At 34.0% G+C, this 19,322-nt stretch overlaps 2 protein-coding genes and 1 pseudogene across 4 annotated transcripts; 1 reads left to right on the plus strand and 2 right to left on the minus strand.

The window, feature by feature from the left end:
• Nucleotides 1-60: 60 nt before the first annotated feature.
• LOC128191263 (heat shock 70 kDa protein 12A-like) lies at nucleotides 61-3,311 on the minus strand (annotated as a pseudogene).
• Nucleotides 2,646-10,295, plus strand: LOC128157496 (heat shock 70 kDa protein 12A-like). 2 transcript variants are annotated; one of them, XM_052820074.1, is made up of 5 exons: nucleotides 2,646-2,789; nucleotides 5,962-6,301; nucleotides 6,420-6,638; nucleotides 6,937-7,096; nucleotides 7,834-10,295. In XM_052820074.1, the coding sequence occupies exons 2-5, from the start codon at nucleotides 5,969-5,971 to the stop codon at nucleotides 8,898-8,900; spliced, it is 1,779 nt and encodes a 592-aa protein (XP_052676034.1). In that variant the 5' UTR covers nucleotides 2,646-2,789; nucleotides 5,962-5,968; the 3' UTR covers nucleotides 8,901-10,295. The 2 variants fall into 2 exon arrangements, 1 of the variants encoding a protein (XP_052676034.1); XR_008239826.1 differs by lacking the exons at nucleotides 2,646-2,789; nucleotides 6,420-6,638; nucleotides 6,937-7,096; nucleotides 7,834-10,295 and adding an exon at nucleotides 3,380-3,491 and having other exon boundaries at nucleotides 5,962-6,295.
• An 830-nt stretch (nucleotides 10,296-11,125) lies between these two features.
• Nucleotides 11,126-19,315, minus strand: LOC128193222 (heat shock 70 kDa protein 12B-like). 2 transcript variants are annotated; one of them, XM_052866558.1, is made up of 5 exons: nucleotides 19,291-19,315; nucleotides 15,066-15,397; nucleotides 14,691-14,909; nucleotides 14,039-14,195; nucleotides 11,126-13,457 (listed from the first exon to the last, which is right to left on the minus strand). In XM_052866558.1, exons 2-5 carry the CDS (start codon nucleotides 15,381-15,383, stop codon nucleotides 12,376-12,378), a joined length of 1,776 nt encoding a protein of 591 aa, XP_052722518.1. In that variant the 5' UTR covers nucleotides 15,384-15,397; nucleotides 19,291-19,315; the 3' UTR covers nucleotides 11,126-12,375. The 2 variants fall into 2 exon arrangements, with proteins under 2 accessions (XP_052722518.1, XP_052722517.1); XM_052866557.1 differs by lacking the exon at nucleotides 19,291-19,315 and adding an exon at nucleotides 15,567-15,691.
• Nucleotides 19,316-19,322: the final 7 nt, after the last annotated feature.

Below are 19,322 nucleotides of genomic sequence, written 5' to 3' on the forward strand. Positions count from 1 at the left end.
AAAAAGCCAATTTTACAATCAAATTTGGTGTGGTAATATATAATCTTAAAGCATTGACTATTAAAAATCTGCAAGCTTTAGCTGCAGTGCATTAATACATTTACAATAAAATGACCAGTTTCCATTTTAAACCACATTGTTACTCAGTAGATCAAAGGAAACTTCACATTGCTAATTGGTGTATATACCACGAGCTTGCACTTCCAGTTCCGTGTCTCCGAAAATCATGGTCAAGGAACATCCCGTGGATACTCTAGGTAAAGGAACTCGGAGAGTTCCAAGTCTCCTACAGGATTCATCATCCACATACACCGGATCTTCTTCATCTGAAACATATAAAGCACACTCCAAACACTCCTTGTCTGGTTTTAACGACTGGAAGATCTGCGACCTTCGATAGCCAGGGGTCAACAGTTCACCTTTGGTCACATGCTTGAAAAACACATCTCGACATCTAAATTTTGTGCCAATCTGCACTTTTTTGGCTTCAGTGCGTGTTTGTTTGGGTCGAATTCAGGCCAGCTCTGAATACCATAAGTGTAGCTGGCGACACGGCGTCCAATTGTCCCTTTTAACACAGCAAGTCCTGGATCTTCAGGAATTATCACTTATTTATCTTTAAAATTATCTTTTATTGCTTTTTGGACCAGTTCACATTCTGAAAAACCACCTACCATTAATATAGTCTCCACTCCCTGTACATTTTTCTCCATAAATACCTCCTTTAAATGTTTCACAATTCCTTCAATGGTACGTTTGAATAAATCTTTAAATATGTCAACAGATATGTGCAGTTTCATGTTTGCAAAATGAACTGATTCTGCTTAACCTGATTCTTTCAAAACATCTGGCACTAATTTTTTCAGTTTTTGTTTTACTAAAGTTCGCACAGTTAAAGTTTTTTTTTTCATGTGAACTTTCCCAGTCTTAACAGTTGCTATGTTCCTTTTCTTGCTCTCAAACTAACGAAACAAATCAAGATAATCTTGCATGTGTTCAAGTTTTAATTCCATCACAAGGTCTTTTCCTATGACCTCTTCTAGAAACTTTTCAAACCTGTCATCCACAGATTTTCCTCCCACTGGCTGACTTAACCTCGTCCAGTGTCCTCTCACCGGACATCAGATGAACAGTGAAGTCTGCAGTCCAACCTGATGACGGATATAAATTGTTTTTCCAGAAAAACAATCAAAATCATATTTCTTCATAAAAAAAAAATTATTCTTTTAAGATAAAAGCATTAAATTTTTGTGTATGCATTCTTATTAATACACCAGTATCTTGTATACAGATTAAATTTTTCTAAATTATCTAGAATCGAAGGAATTTTTTTTAAAAATCTTCTCAGCTTATCATTTTTATGTCTGATAATACAATAAAGCCATTCCTGTCTCAATATATTCCAATTTTGGTATACACGATCGGTTATTGGAATCAGTTTACGAAAATATACAATAGTCTCTTCGACATTATTTTAGAAATGAAAAAAGAACTTAGAGAACAACAAAACGAAGACGAGGCTGAGGAAACCAAAGATCGGGAAAAAGAAGAAATATCAGTATCCACCCGAAAATTCGATATTATCTGCGATTTCATAATCCCTGTCAAAGAGCATTGTATTCAGCTGTTACGAAAAATAGTTGGGACACTTCTATTTCTGGTGATCGCAGTCACAATGTTGTGGAAAAGATCCAGCGACTATGCCAGCGTTGATAAGTTGGTAATGTTCGTATTCGTCTTTCTCCTGCCCAAAGTCGTCGAGTACTGCTGCGAAGACACGAACGAAAGTCAGACAAGTTATTTAAAATCCAAGGTTAGAGAGCTTTTGTGTAGATTTGAGAATGGTGACTACGGGAAATTTGGTAATGTGAAATTGGATAAGACGAACTTCATGGTGTGTCTGTGGAAATCGCTTTGTACAAAAGGATCTGACGAGAACGAACGAGAAAAAGATACGACGACAGACAAAAGCAGTTGTGTATAAAGTACATATTTTTGAGACATAGATATTTTAATCTAAAAAAAGTTGTTATCGGAGTATAAGAAAAGACAGACACAAAAGCGTTTAATATGTGTACCTGTATTTGCATAATTATACCCAAGTTTATTAAAATTTTAGTTGATATACCGGTATCTGGTTAACTGAGATTTTAATCACCAAGTAAACAATTTGGAAACCACTGCAATTTACCATGCAATGGTCATTTTTCGGTCAAAAGGTGACTGTCTATAAACATAAGTTAAAAGGTATACATTTACATGTATGTAAGTGAAATGGGGAATCACATTTAACTTTGAAAAAACATTAAATATAACTATATCCGTTATGGAACACTGATAACTGATACCTGTGTTTACTGCGTTTGAATGAAACACATTTTTCAAATTGTAAAGCACAACATTATAGGTATGATATCGGGTTTTTTCTTTCCTTTTTAAAATTCATATCTCATTCTATTCGTAAATATTCCATGTCACAGATGAATTGAATGAAGGTTGCCAAAAACTCAAACCAGAAAAAGTCAACACCTTGTTTTAATCACGATTAGGGGTATCGGAATACATCACAAATGTGATTTTGAGAGAAGTTTGGTGTCATACTTTGTTCAATCTTTGCTAGCCAAGAGCGTAAGGTCCACTCTGCTCCTCTGAACAGAGTGGATCGTTAAAACCCTTTGCTTACGAAGATGATTTCAGTCACGGTCGGTTTGCCGTCATTCTTGGAACAGTGAAATGGTCATCCGTACAATACGAACATTGGATCTTCTTCAAAACTCATAACAATGCAGGTAGTGGGATTAAACCACCCATTTATATATTACCTGTATTATATTATCAACTCGTTATCTAGAGTTGGTTCTTGTTGAAGGAAAGATAACTAAATAATTTCACGAACAGCGATATCAAGATTAAGTGCAGTGGAAGATTTGGAAAGAAGAATTGAGTAACAATTGCAATTTGATATTGCATGTAGACTTTTTATGTTAGATGCACATATTTTATTTTTCAAATTACTGGACAGAAAAAATAAGTACGTGTATGTGATTCAGATTGACATACATGCAGTAATATTTTACGTTTAGATTTTATTGTCGGGTTTATCAGAGATTTTAAATTTCGGTAGATAAAGATATATATTTTAGCATCCTTATTTTTATAAATTTCACGATAAATTCAAAGAAAATTACATGTTTTTGTTAGCAATATTAAACAGGAATATTTTCCACATATCAAATATAATTCTAATGAGACTAAGAGTCACTTATAAATGCAAAAGCCCTCTCAAACAAAGTAACTTGCCCTGGACTCATCGTTTGGTTAAAAATGACCCATGTCAGAAAAAAGCGGCTCTAGATATGTTACCACCCTCCCCTAACTACAAATCTTACATCCACCTCTGTGTAGTGGACTACTCAATCAGTTGTGACATGCGCTCTAAATATGTGCACCTTAAACTGAAAGTAGATTCAACTCAAGGAGAGGGGTGACAGGTAAGAAAATAATCATCTTTTTTATTACGTTTATTACTACAGATGCCCAGAAGTGAGAAATAAAGAGGTTGGAACTGTCAAGTGTAATTAATAGTTGGTGTGAGAATGAACAATATAGTCCAATCCACACTTTACAAAAGTTGTTCCCCTTTGCGGGGTCAACCCAAAGGTCAAAAGGGAAAAAACAACTTTTCCCTTCTTTATGCAACCAAATATTTGGGCGTCCTGTGAAGAAATCTCTTGGAATTTAATTTATTCCTTCGATGTGTGAGCTGCCCCAACTTGGGGCAATAAAATCCTAAGCGGAAACGGATTTCTAATGTCAAATGACGAAGTTACAACCCTCTAAACTACAAAGGCTACTGTGGGAAATATATGGGTTTTTCCCCAAAGATGGCGGCCAAGGGACATAACTTTTGTAAAGTGTGGATTGGTCTATAGTGGTAAGTTCGTTGGTACGACTTGTTTATAATACCATCGAAACAGACGTGAACTTACCTGAAAGTACAATCTTTCTATTTCTGCATATTGTATATTATACTTGTGTAACAAACGAGTATGGTAGTTGTACTTCGTTTATTATATTTATTATGGTGACGCTCCCTAAATAAGGGTGAAAGGAACTGTATATACACAACTGTACAATTACATGCACTGGTAGGTAATATCTGAAACAAACCATTTACACATGTAACTATGCAAAATATGCACGTCTATAATTGTATAAAAATAAATGTAAAATCAATATCACTGCACCCTTTTCAAACATTAGTCTGTATTCAAATCATGAGTACAAATCACTGTGAAACCTTAAACTTTGTAAACTTTCTTAATAATTTCAAAATATACTCTCATCTGTGATACAATGATTACTTTGATATAATTACTGATAAAAAACTAACTTTACATTCAATACAATATAGTAGCAGTACAACTATTTTACTTACAAAAGTTTTCTCAACTGTCCTCAGCAATGGTCACAAACAAAATGGCTATTGTCCGAAATTTATAATCTCTATGATAATTGAAAATCTAACAAAATCAATTTCTTTATAAAATTACTTTCAAGAAAAACTATTTATATTCGTACACTATATGAAAAGTACTTTACATTATCATTATCAAAATAATACTAATTCACATCTGTGTTCAAAATGTTCAAACCATTTTCCTATAGATTAACTAACAGTATTATGATGTAATAAAAAAAACACATCTTGTTACATAAGCGTCCGTAGCCTACTGGATAAGACAGTGGTCATCACTTCCAGCGGCCAGGGTTCAATCCACAGTGGAACCTCTTTTTTTTTTATATGAATTTTTAAAGTTATATATAAAATATGTATTAAAAAATATGATACACAATTCTTCATCTCACACTTGTATGTGTAAAAACAATATTTAATGTACATTTCACGATAGTAACCACCACCATCCCTTCAAATAAAACTTCAATTCATTGTTCAAGTGTGACGCAAGCCATTCACGAACAGTATACAAATATAATTAGTACCTGGATATTCTTATGTTAAATACATCACGTATGAAGTTACATTTATTTCTTGTTGATTTAACATCTGCTGCACTGTGTCAACATGTTAAGAATTTTATAAGATAAAAAGATAATCAGTGCAAAATGATAAAGTGTGAGTGAAATTATTTTGGATCATTCATCTATTTTAATTGCACTTTTTTCACAGGTATGTGTACTTTCATATTTAAAAAAAAAATCGTCCAAATGTGCTCCATAATTATCTTGGCCAATGGGACAGACTATAGTTATCTGAATAATCATATATTAATGTTTAGTCTTTGGATCACGTCAGCTTCGGAAGGCAATTCTTACAAGTACATGTACTTATATGGATGTTAAACCAAAACAGTATGCTACAGATTGTTTTTTCGTGTGTGCTTTTAAGTAAATTCTTTTTCTTTTTTTTTTTGTACGTGGCGTTTGCGTCAACGACAGCCAATAATATAAGCTCACTTACGAGAGCAATGAATTCAGGGAACACTTTTGGATCAGGCGAAATGGTCCATTCAAATGTGAAGGCACAGTATTATATTTACATCTACCGAGTAGGATTTCCTCTATTTCTTACGGAAACGTACAGTTAATTCATAACTCTGTAGAAACAACGAAACTGAAATCTACATGCCCGCCCATTTATTGATTGGTCAAAACCTACAGCGACTTGAGGAAAAATCACGGACTGCAGAAAGAATCATGATATGATGTCAGACTCAATTGCAAATTCCCATAGGAGAGATTTAGCTGTTTCTTTTAGCTAACGTAACTCGTAACCGATGTGTATATACATGAACAGTTGTTTGTGAATTTTGCTTATTTTTTACAATCAATTTATTATTTTGTTCAAAGAAAGATGTAATATATAAACAATACAATGCTTTCTTTGATGATTCATGCGGATTATGAACAGATTAGTACAGATTTTTCTCCCTTTTCCAGTTTTACCATGGCTAGTGCTAGTGATGGCGTGGTGCCTCGCAAACATCGACTGTTTGTGGCTGCCATCGACTTCGGTACGACTTACTCGGGGTACGCCTTTTCATCAAAAGACGGTTGGGAGAAAGAGCCTCTAAAGATCAACTCAAATGTCTGGAATGCAGGAACCAAACGTCTGCTGTCTTCAAAAGCACCGACCACTCTTTTGCTAAACCCTGACAAGAGCTTCCTATCCTTTGGATATGATGCCGAGACAGAGTATTCAGATATGGCGGAAAATGGCAAAAATTTCCAGTCCTACTACTATTTCGATTGCTTTAAGATGTTACTTCATGACAATAAAGTAAACAAAAAAGTAGTAAAAATGGGAGTTAAAAACAGGTTTTATTCATAGATTTTGTAGTTATATATCGGTTCTTTTAGCTTTGCAATTATCTCCTTCTCTTAATTTCTTTATATAGAGCTTATGTCGAGATACGGAGATAAAAGATGCAACAGGTAAGCTCCTGAAAGCTATGCATGTGTTCAGTCTGTCAATCAAGTTCCTTCGAGACCATCTTTTTGAAAGCCTCGGCGACAAGTTTACGGGTATACAGGAAGAAGATATACACTACGTCTTGACAGTTCCCGCAATTTGGGACTACAACGCAAAACAATTTATGAGGGAAGCAGCAGTCAAGGTAAGCCATGCAGAATCATTACTCACTGGTGGGCATCGAAATCAGTCAAAATTAGAGTATAATGACTAAACAGGACGTTTTATTATTTATCTTAATTAATTAAAGGAAAAATAAAATGAGTTTAAACAAGCCCCTCTCCACCTCGAGCTCACTTCGGTTTGAAGAGAATAAAACTTAATCATCCTTATTACTTGCCCATTATTAAAAAAAATTAAAAATGATATACATGTACGTTTTTTAATTTATTTTTTAATTTTATTATTTTTTTTTTTGTATTCTCAAATTGTCTAAAACATAGGCTGGTATATCGGAGAAACAATTATCCATAGCTCTGGAACCGGAAACTGCGTCCATTTACTGTCAGCATCTGCAACTTGCCCGTCAGACAGATAAGAGTGGAGCATCATTCCTTGATGTCGTTAAAACAGGAACAACGTTTATGGTTGTGGATCTTGGAGGTAGTGATAAAAATCGTATTCCTCTCATGTGTAAATTACAAATCAGAATGCATGTGTGAGTGAAAGCTCAAATTAGTTTTATAACCGAACACAGTGAGCAACGTTACGAAAAATATCATTGGACGACAACAATGATAACCAATCGAAGCATAAGGAAAAATTAAATGTAATGTTCACCTCATAGATTACGTGCATGTGGATTTCATATAACGTTCGATTTTTTTCTTAAATGTTGGATATTAGCCAATCAGAGAGCTAGGAATTAATCAATCATATAATAATGTTATATTTTCATGCATATAATCTTCCATGTGAATTTATCATTATTTTTTTCTATATACCTTTGACAAAAAGAAGATTGGGAAATTCCACACTGTTGCGATCACTGTTAATGTTCAAAGAAATTTTGAGTGTTCCAAACCGCGACGATTGGATATTATCATTTTGGACGTCCAATGAACTTGAACTTATCTCAAAGTATAATATTCAACGAAAAGTTTCATGTATTTCCTAGACCATTTGAAAATTGAACGGGCTGGTTAATAAAAAACATTTGATTACTGATAAAACTAGCAACTGCATGACTGTATTACTGGTAATTTCACTGATAATTTGATACAAATTATTACAATTTTTATTACACGCTTTTACTGATCTTGAGTTATAGAATTGTAAATAAGAGTAATTTTTATCCATATTCATGGTTGTTTGATCTTTTTTCAATTTTCATCTAACAGGTGGAACCACTGATATTACATTTCACGAACGCTGTAAGGGAGGCAACCTAAAAGAAATCCATCAGCCCATAGGGGGGCCATGGGGAGGACGAGATATCAACGAGGCTTTCTTTGCTTTGATATCAGAATTATTGGGGAAAGATGTTTTCGATGAATTCAAGAAGAATGCATTGGATGAATTTCTTGAATTGCAGAGAGATTTTGAAACGAGAAAACGTTCAATCTTTTCTCAAAAATCTGAAACTATTAATATGTCGCTTGGGTATTCCTTGTTTAAGTTGGTCAAGGAAGCCAGAAAAACGGACTCTGTCGATGACATCATCAGTAAAAATCCGAAATACGCCGGGAAAATTACCGCAAGAAAACAAAAAGTTCAAATTCCTGCAGATATTTTTATCTCCTTATTCCTTCCTACTATCGGTAAAATAATAGCACACATAAAAAAAATAATGAAGGAACATTCTGTTTCGATCGACTATATTTTAATGGTCGGTGGATTTGCTGAGTGTGATATTGTTCAAAAAGAATTCAAAAGTGCATTTTCTGATATAAAGGTTATAATACCGGAAGAAGCGGGACTGGCCGTTCTAAAGGGTGCTGTGATGTACGGCCACATGCCACAAATAATAACAACAAGGGTAGCCCGGCACACGTACGGAATTCAAAGCTGGCCGGAATTTGATGCAAGGAAACATCCTGTTTCTAAAAGAGTTGTCATCGATGGTGTAGCCAGATGTAAGGACGTCTTCTTTAAGTATGTAACCATTGGACAAGAAATCACTCCAGGGTACAAACGTTCTCAGTTTTTCCAAGTCCTAAAACCAGATGAGAACACACTGGAGTGTACAATATTCGCCTCCTGGGAGAAAGATCCGAAATTTATCACGGACGAGTCCTGCTTCAAGCTTGGAACACTTACGGTCCCTCTGCCACAGCAGCGATCCAGTGAGCCTCTTGAAATCGAGGAAACAATGGTGTTTGGGATGACTGAATTACACATTTCTGCGAGAGATACAGTTAATAACCGTATATATAAGGACGCTTTAATCAACGTTCTCGACAAATAATTATCTCATTTCATAGGTGACGCTAATGACGTAGACTGGGGGCGCAAACAACTTTTGCATAATTACACGAAATAAAAATAACGTATTAATTAATATCAATACTTTTAATACTGAGAAAGTCCAAAGCAAACCCCTTCCGGATTTATGATAAATTTGATCCTGTCTCAACCAAATTTATCACTTGACATACAAAAACTAAAGTCACTAAGCCCTGCCACCGGGGAATCCATCAAAGTACCGAAAGTATTCATGGTGGTAAAGGACTATATATACGATATGAGCCTAAAATGGCCCCCTAAAATAAACATCATCATTTTACTGTAAATCTTTGTTTTCTTTGTACAGATGTATATGTGATGTTTTTACATAATGTTCATTTTGATACAACTGCCCACAATTTAGAAATATGACATCATAAAGACCACCTTTTCCCACCATTTTTGCATTTTCAGCATAAAACAGCTTCTTTTCAAGCACTTTTTCTTTCAGAAAAAAAAGATAGAGCGCATGCTTGAACAAACAAAATATTTTAATCAGAGATGTATCTATCCAAGGCTAATAAGTGACAAAAAAGTTTCCTTATTCAAGCATGCGCTGTATATTTCCCATTCATAAAACGATATGAAAAATGTAAATTTTTGGCCGATTTTGATTGAATTATAGAAATAGCGTCACTGTTGACGTCATATACTGACAGCAAGTGCAAATAAAACAAATAAATAGGTGAAAAATATAGTTTATATCAACTCTTCTAAAATATAACATAACATTTTATTGTACCCGAAACACTTTTAAAAATGGCGAATTATGGGGACCAAATTTAACTCATATCATATATAGTTCTTTTATCTTTTTTTTTCAAGTTTATCTTCGGCAATTCATGATTGATAAAAAGAGAATGCGACATTAGAAGAGAACAGAGAAGTTTAGTGACACGCTTAGGGGCATTTTAGCTTGACTGTGTATAAGAACCAGAGAGATTGTCAACATACCATACATGAATTGTGAAAAATGAGAAAATTTATAGATTTCTACATAATTATAAAATGTATAGATACCTCATCGTGTACTTATAGGTTACATAACAAAATATACGTTTGTGTACTTAAGCAATCTACAAGTATCTGAGCTTTAAACACAGCATCGATGCTAATAAAAAAAAAATCAAAATTTTGAAACTACAGTGTTTAGTGACAAAGTAGATTTTTATTGTATGAAAACTATATTAGCAATGCTGATTCATTGTCAGTTGATACATATTTTTCAGACTTTAAAAATCACAATCTATGGTTAGTTAAAATTTTATATTTATCGTTTATATTAATACAAATATTTGTATTTAAGAAAAGCATTTCATTATCAACATGTCATATTAGTGAATAAAAGGATTGAACACAGAAATTTGGCTTTTAACCGGGATTTCTTTGTGGGAACTTTCTCGATCCCCACTCACGAATGCTGACGCCCGATCTCCAGCTAAATTTTAAAACAGGCATCTCAGCCTCTGAGCAAACCGATTTCTGATCTGTCGGTTTCAAAGTGCTTATTATCAGTTTTCTTTTGTTATGGTCCGCCGCTACTAATGTCATTAGACTTAATTTTACAAATCAACTACAAAAAAATATCTTGAAATGAAATTTAGCGGTCATTTTTTTCTTTATATTACTTTGTTGTTATAATAACTGTGATCAATCTTATCAGTAAACTTGATCAAGACGTATACGTGTGCCTTTTTACAGTCTGTCTATCAAAGTTTAAAAATTTCCGCTGCTATTAGATGTATGACCGGAAGCTGTTTTCATTCCTCAACAACTCACATAATAAAGAGAGGTATCGGTGATGTAGCCTATGTACTTTATTTCCTTCAAACTCATGTAAATCAGCAACAGAACATATACAAGAAAAGGAATGAAAGCATGAATTAATGGACGTTACATTCAAAATGATCAATACAGTAATTTTTCTGAAATACTAAACATCCAGACTACAAGATTTAAACAAGCAATATATAAAGTTTACCTGTAACAATCAAGATAAGGTGCATGAGAGTAGTTAACATATTTATATAAACAAATTAGTATGCTATGGTGCATAAAAATTTGGGGAAAGACATACAGCAATTAAAACTACCTCATTAGATGAGAGAATTACTCTGAGAAGATACACATTTAATACATCAGCATTATATTTATGATTACTGTAGGGCTAACAATGGTTTTTATGCAGCAAGTAATCATAGCATACATACCATTTAGTAAACTACAGTTGGTTACATGTTGCTTTGGAACTATAACTCAGTCTCTTTGTCCTGTTTTTTAATGTAGTGAACTGTACCAGAAAATGGCAGAAATGAATCCATGCAGGGCAAAACATTACCACTCTTAAACATGATTGCAATAATTAAACTTAAAAGGTGAAATACATCTAATAAACTTGAAATTTCACATTTTCAAAGTAAATGTAAAGGTTAAAGCATAATCCCACAATAATTAAATGATAGCAAACAAGAAACTGAATTAACTAAAATAACCTTGGAAAAATGACTATGACTACAAAAACCATACAACCACCAGTAGTTTGACTACTTTGAAGTAGAAGAAAATTATTAAGACAATGATCTCTAAACTGACTGTGTGCTTGAAGCATAAACATAGCCATCCAAAATTGCTATAAATTAAACACAGTCACATAGCAACAGGGGAGGGGGAGGGTCAGGGGTCAGTGGCCCCTCCACTATATAAAACAATGTACATGTTCTTATATTCACTATGGGCTGGTACACATTCAAGCCAATGGGCTCCTCCACTTTTTGTCTAACTCCTCCACTTTTTGTCTGACTCCTCCACTTCAAAAAACAAAGTCACATGCCAGAAACAGCTAGATAGCAATTAGGAAAGTAACAAAATGAATTCTGCTTAGAGTAAAGAAATTTGAATCGTTATGTTCAAGATATGATGAAAAAATATATTAAGACATTTGCAAATGAACTTTGAGTAGTTGTGTCAAACTGTATATTTAATATAGGCCTGTCTATTTTATTTTCAGTCATAAAGTCAGCAACACTTCCTCCTGCTTGCTGTGCCTACTTAATCAGTACTTATTTCACTTGATGCCAGCATCAATTTTAACTTCCTTTGTTAACAGATAGTTAAACTAACTGAAGACCAACTGACTTGTTGAAATAGCTCTTAGACTGAAATACACATTTCCTTTACACTTCTATAAAATACATAATGTATGTATACAGGATATTATACAATGTAACGAGAAACACAAACAAAATTTAATCAATCACAATCTCAATTCATTCACATTCATGAACTTCATATTATTTTTTAGCCAAAAGCCAATCTTACAATCAAGATTGTAAGATGATTGAAGTTGGTATTGTCATATATTATCCTATTAAAAGCATGGAATATTAAAAAGGTGCAAGCTTTAGCTGCTTCATACTAATGCATTTACAATAAAATAATCAGTTTCCATTTTGAACCACATTGTTACTCAGTAGATCAAAGGAAACTTCACACTGCTGATTGGTGTATATATCACGAGCTTGCACTTCCAGTTCCGTGTCTCCGAAAATCATGGTCTCTTCAATTTCCAGGGAACATCCCGTGGATACTCTAGGTAAGGGAACTCGGAGAGTTCCAAGTCTCCTACAGGATTCATCATCCACATACACTGGATCTTCTTCATCTGAAACATAAATAGCACACTCCAAACACTCCTCGTCGGGTTTTAACGCCTGGAAGATCTGCGACCTTCGATAGCCAGGGGTCAACAGTTCACCTTTGGTCACATACTTGAAAAACACATCTCGACATCTAAATTTTGTGCCAATCTGCACCTTTTTAGCTTCAGGGTGTTTGTTTGGGTCGAATTCAGGCCAGCTCTGAATGCCATAAGTGTATCTGGCGACACGGCGTCCAATTGTCTTTGGAACATGACCATAATACACTGCCCCTTTTAACACAGCAAGTCCTGGATCTTCAGGAATTATCACTTTTTTATCTTTAAAATTATCTTTTATTGCTTTTTGGACCAGTTCACATTCTGAAAAACCACCTACCATTAAAATAGTCTCCACTCCCTGTACATTTTTCTCCATAAATACCTCTTTTAAATGTTTCACAATTCCTTCAATAGTAGGTTTGAATAAATCTTTAAAAATGTCAACAGACATGTGCAGTTTCATATTTGCAAAATGAACAGATTCTGCATAACTTGATTCTTTCAAAACATCTGGCACTGACTTTTTCAAATTTTTCTTCACCAAAGATTGCACAGTTAAAGGTATTTTCATGTGAACTTTCCCAGTCTTAACAGTTGCTATGTTCCTTTTCTTGCTCTCAAACTCACGGAATAAATCTAGATAATCTTCCATGAAATTTTGTTTTAAATCCTCCACAAGGTCATTTCCTATGACCTCTCCTAAGAACTTTTCAAACCTGTCATCCACAGATTTTCCTCCCCAGGGGCCCCCGCTGGCTGGCCTCACTTCGTCCAGTGTCCCCTCGCCGGACCTCAGATGTACAGTAATGTCTGCAGTCCCACCTAATAAAACAAACAAATTCTTGCTCAGTAAAACAATCAAAATCCTATATTCCCCTCAAAATGATTTATTCTAAGAACTAAAAAGAATTATTATAATTTTTCATTTATTTGTGTGTGCTTCTCTTTGTTATCTTTCATACAATACAAATTCTTCACTAAGATGTCTTGAATTAAAGGAAAAAGACTTAAAAGTTCTCTTGAACATTTCACTTCATAATAAAACTATGAAGTCTTGTAAATCAAGAGATATTGCTTCTCGATCAAATTATCCAGATTTAAAAAACATTTTGATATAAATTTTAGTTGACCTTTGAATCTCACACAATGGTTTCTCATATACCAATAATACCATATATATGTTTAATGTTGGAGTTCCAACACCTGTATGTATTCTACCTGTATATATCAAAATTTTGACGGATAAAACTTTTAACTTGATTCCCATGAGTTCAAGGAAATGTTAATTGTAAAAATGACTGTTAAAACTTAAAAATTAAACCAGATCAGGTCAACTGATAAAAAAGAGTGTTTTCTATATATAGATTCTAGATATAGATCAAATTTGGGTTACATGCACCTACCTCCCAGGTCCACTATCATGTACTTGGTGCCCTGTTTGGCGGTCCGGAGGAAGGAGGTGTTACCGGACACATCGACCTCTGTGGGTATGTGTTGGCAGTAGATGGAGGCAGCCTCTGGTTCAAGGGCTATAGACAACTGGTTGGCTTTAATTCCAGCCTGTAGGTAAAATTATCTTTGTAGTTACTAGTATATATTTACTTATATGTAAGAAAACTTACCATGCTTACAAGTCAAATAAAATTTTTTTTTTACTTTCTTGTATTTTTCACATGATTACTGTAAAGGAGGTTCGTGAAGCGTAGTCGTTAGAGTAATTATTCATCACCACCAACCAGTTCTCATATGTACTTTATTTTGGAGATAATCTTCATCTAAATTGCAATAATAAGTCGCCGCTCACCACAAATAAAAGTTGATTGACTGTATACTTTGCTTCCCCATTTGCTTAGGGTTTCTGATCTGCTTAACTCCTCTTGACAATAAGTAGAGTGCAAGATCAGACACCCAAGCAAAGATACTTTGACAGGCAATGTATATTCCTTAAAAATCACCAAAATATGAAAGAAATGGTAACTTTGGACAGTATAAAGAGAAAACATTCAGAAACAAATTTTACCAGCTGAAATCACAAACAATAATCTAAAGGCTTACAGCGATAGCTGCCTCCCTCATGAACTGTTTGGATGGGTCATCCCATATGGCCGGTACAGTCAGGACAAAGTGGATGTCATCCAGCAAGATGTCTGGAACAGCCCCCTTCAATTTGTCAAATAGAGTGTCAACCAAGAACTTGATGGAATGGGTGAAAACTTTGTGAGCTTCCATTCGTTTTCTTGTCATATCGTCAATGCAGATGTTCCGGTGCAAGTTCTTTCATGAAAAAAATATAATAAATCAGTTAAAAATAACTGTTAATTGGCATGTTATGTATGAAAGCAAATATTTTGTACAAATAAGAAATTATAGTTGCGGCAGAAGAAAATTATATTTCTACTTTCGTTTTAGCACTGTCTAATAATGTGTTACCTTGCAGTTGTGCAAAAGCATCTTAAATCTATGAAAATAATAAAAGTCTTTATAGCTATCGTCCCCCTCCTCAGCTATCTCTGCAAAATTCTTCTCCGCGTCATAGCCGAAAGAGTTGAAGGTCTCGTCTTCATTTAGCAGAAGGGCAGTGGGAGTTTTCGAGGACATCTGGTTTGAAGAAGGCCACACATTCGTTTGCACCTTCGTCCATTCCGATTTTGAGGAGAAAGCATAACCTGAATAGGTGGTGCCGAAATCGATGGCAGCCACAAATAGTTTGTTACAGGTGGACGGTTTTGGTGAACTTGCGGCAGCCATGTCACTTGCTACATCTACAAAAAAAAAGAACTTCCTTGTTTATCGTGACCCCCACAAATCCAAAGATGGCACCCATGCTTGGTCTGTCTACCATTTTATGGTAGATCTTCAAGTCAACCTAAATTTTATGTTTTAGTTGTTTCATTCTACATGTATATTGGTGATTATAGGCATTTTACCCACCTGTATATATACTGATTGTCCTCACAACAACACAAATTGATAAAAAATATGCAAGACTCGTCCAAACATGAGAAACAGAGTTATCTACCGTTGTTGGGAGGCGTCACGTGGGATAATCGTCGTGTCAATAACAATATTCTAAATCGATAGGTTTTGTTTTTGTTTTTCATTACAAATTCTATATAACTTTGCTATCACTAAAATTTTGTAGATTCGTTACTTTAACCCCCCCCCCCCCCGATCCGCGTTTGGGTTCTTATAAACTTGAAAATACAGATAATTATGATGCACCGGTACCGTTTATCAAAAATAAATTTCGAAAAAAAAATTGTATAATTTTTTTTTATATTTTACATTCATGTTGGATATTCTTTGAAACACGCAATGAATGTTTTAAAATATTTGATAGCAATTGGCATACAGTTACTACGATTTTTTTTTACTGAGAATTCTAAACACAGACACTCTTAATTCTTTGAAGAAAAAAAAAGAGGAGGGTGTGTATTTAACGGTGTGTGTGTGTATTAGAATGGATCTTTTTCAGTTGCTTTTTTTTTCAAAATAAAAGTGAATAATAATAATTTCTTAATAAAAAAAAAATATTCAGATATTAGACTATGAAAAGTATATTTAAAACTGAATTTGGGTGACATTTTGAAAGCCATAATTATATATATAAAACAGGCACGTAGCATCGTTTTTGAAAGTGGGGGGGGGGGGGGCAGAGTCATCCAAAAAATCTTGACAAGCCAAAAAAAACAAAAAACAAAGAGAAAGAGAAAAAGTTACTTTCCAAAATTCTCAAAATACTAATCAGTAGGGGGGGGGGGGAATAGTATGATACATGTACCTTTAACTTCAATTTCACTGATTATTTCCTCATTTTCAAATCAGTTTTTTCCATGGTCCCATAAAAGTTGGGGGGGGGGGGGGAGCAACTCCATGTTAATTCAATTTTTTTTATGTAAATTTCAGAAAAATCTTGGCTGCGCAAAAAAGTGGAGGGGCCTGCCCCACCCCCCCCCCCCCCACCCCCACCCCCCGATGCTACGTGCCTGTAGAAACAATATTTTCAAAAATAATTTTCAAACTTTACTAATAAATGTTGCTGATGCAAAAAAAATAACAATTAACAAAACATACATATAAAAATTATTTCATAATCATTTTGAGTAAAGATCAAGGATCGTGTGGTAAACTTCGTTGAAGAAATAAGTGTCTGAGTGAAAAAAATATATATATGAAAAGTGGAGGTATGGGTAAAACTTTTATCTTTCTTTAACTATTGGTAATTGACAAGTGACATTTTGTAGGTTTATGAAAGAAGGTTCGATGCGTTAAAAAAAGTTGTTCTGTATTCTTCTATCGGGTTTTAATAAAAAAAAAATAGCATTCTTTCAGCCCGACAAATTGTGTAGGAGGAGTTTCATTGATGATTACTGAATGCATTTGTATGTAAACAATATAGTCTGTTATAATTTATGCGTAACCTAAAATTTGGTTTAGCTAAAATAACAAAGTAATAAAATAGCTTCATTTGAATACATCAGACATTAATTGTTTTTAAAAAAAAAACAATTTGAAACGGATATTTTTAGCGACGTCTGAAGATTCTGTAAACTAGATTTGTTTTCACAATATCTTAATCGTTTTACAGTTTACAATATTTTTTATACAGATGAAAAAAAAAATAATTCTAAAATAATCCAGATAGCTTCATCTTGGTTCATGAGCCTGTCTGCCATATCCCACTGTGAAAATTTAAGTTCACGTATATCATCACACGAACCCCTATTTGGGAGTTTGTAAAATAAAAGATTTATTTTAACATAAATCAACACAAGTTTCTCTCAAACGAGAGTATTCAAGAGTAATAACTGCAGGTCTGTAGCTCCCTGTCTAAAAATATTCGGATGGACGACCTGGGCCGAATTTTTTCAGACAATGAGCTACAGCTATCGAGAGTAAGAGACTTTCGACAAGATAACCCAATTTCACTATACGATCCGCTAATCATAGGTTTTACACCATTATCCCATTTTCGTATTTTTTCATTACTACTTGACTGGGCAAACATTCTACAAAATTGTAAATTACATATATTGATAAAGTAGATAAAAATTCAATTCTATTGAATATACATGTAGATGTACTGTTTGAGGATGGTGACTCACAATTTGATTTTTAACTCTTTATTTCTGAAGAAAACATACATTAGATATATTTGCAAACAAAACATCCGACCGACTTTTAGAAGTTAATTACTTGTATGACAGTGCATATGACTTTAACTTTGATGTCATTTATACATACTCAGAAAAGAAATGGTTTTGTTCAGGTCTGAATTCGGTCGGAGCATTTTTATGCCTAAATCGTGTAACGTGTGACATAAACGGTTTTCTCGATTGTACAAAATATATTATCTAAATTGTAAAATAAATATTATCAACACCAACCAGTAAGGCACGGAAGCACTAAAATATGGGTATGTACTAGAGTACCATAATGAGATACACACACACACACACACACACACACACACGAGTCACTGATAAAATATGGTCAAAACTACCATTTGTGGCAGAATCCTCCGATTGGTTAAGAAGTACTACCATTATTCACTTGTTAAATTACTAAAATCTGTAGAAAGGTCACGTCACAAGTCATTTAGAATACACGTACATGTAGTTTCCTATTGTACAGTATGAGAGATACAGGGCGCGACTGACTCGAGCGGTTCCAACCAGTATTTCTCATAAAGTAGGGAACTCGCACTCCAGTCAAACTGTATAAGCTTACATGTTTATACACCAACATAATGCAGTGATGTAAAATAAAGATTTCAAAATAGTTTGAATTCTGAAGAGTGCATATATATGCATACACATTTTTGAAACTGCCCAATAAGATCGTTATACCTTTGATATAGGTTATTTTTAATAGTTTTACATAGATAAGTTTTAAAAGGGCGTGGTTATTCTCTTTTGAGAAATGGACAGGCATAGCATGCCTGTCCACTTTTCAAAAGAGAATAGCATGGTTACCATTTTGGTCCAATTTTTTTCTTCCAATTTTACCTTTTATAATGCTTTAGTGAGGCATTTTTATATGCAACTAAAATTTGAGTGGCATTCGTTGAAATATAAGCGAGTTACAGAGCTTACAATTCTTTGCTATGTAAACATACATTAGCTTTTGTTTACATTTTGAAATTTGAAGTGAAAATTTCAATTCTAGGCCTAAATGAACGTGTCGAACGTTAGAAACCGTTTATTTATGCTTAAAATGAATAAGAAGATAGACAAATCGTCTTGAAAAAGATTCTTTTACTGGTATATTTAACCTATGTAAACAAAAACAGGACGTGAGCCTTGTTTACATGACAAAGAATTGTGAGCTCTGTATCTTGCTTAAAACTTAACGACTGATTCTCAAATTTAATTTGATCATAAGAAATGTATTCCTAAAGCATTGTAAATAATAAAAACAGAAAATTAGAATTTGACCAAAATCGTGACCATGCCCCTTTAACATGCAGATCATTGCACCTATTTATTGAGATACATGTAGCAGTAAGAAATAACAGAGGACATTTTAATGTTTGATATGTCGCAGAATACCGCCATTGTAACAGTATGACATATATATATAAGGATAGAGGTAGACAAAAAATTAGAGCAACATAGAGAAAACGCCCCATTCGAGGAAAAAACCAATTACTCACCTAAAGTTAAATTTTAATACAAGATAACGATT

Source organism: Crassostrea angulata, chromosome 7 (genome assembly GCF_025612915.1).
Source record: "Crassostrea angulata isolate pt1a10 chromosome 7, ASM2561291v2, whole genome shotgun sequence".
In the NCBI taxonomy this organism is placed as follows: Eukaryota; Metazoa; Mollusca; class Bivalvia; order Ostreida; family Ostreidae; genus Magallana; species Magallana angulata.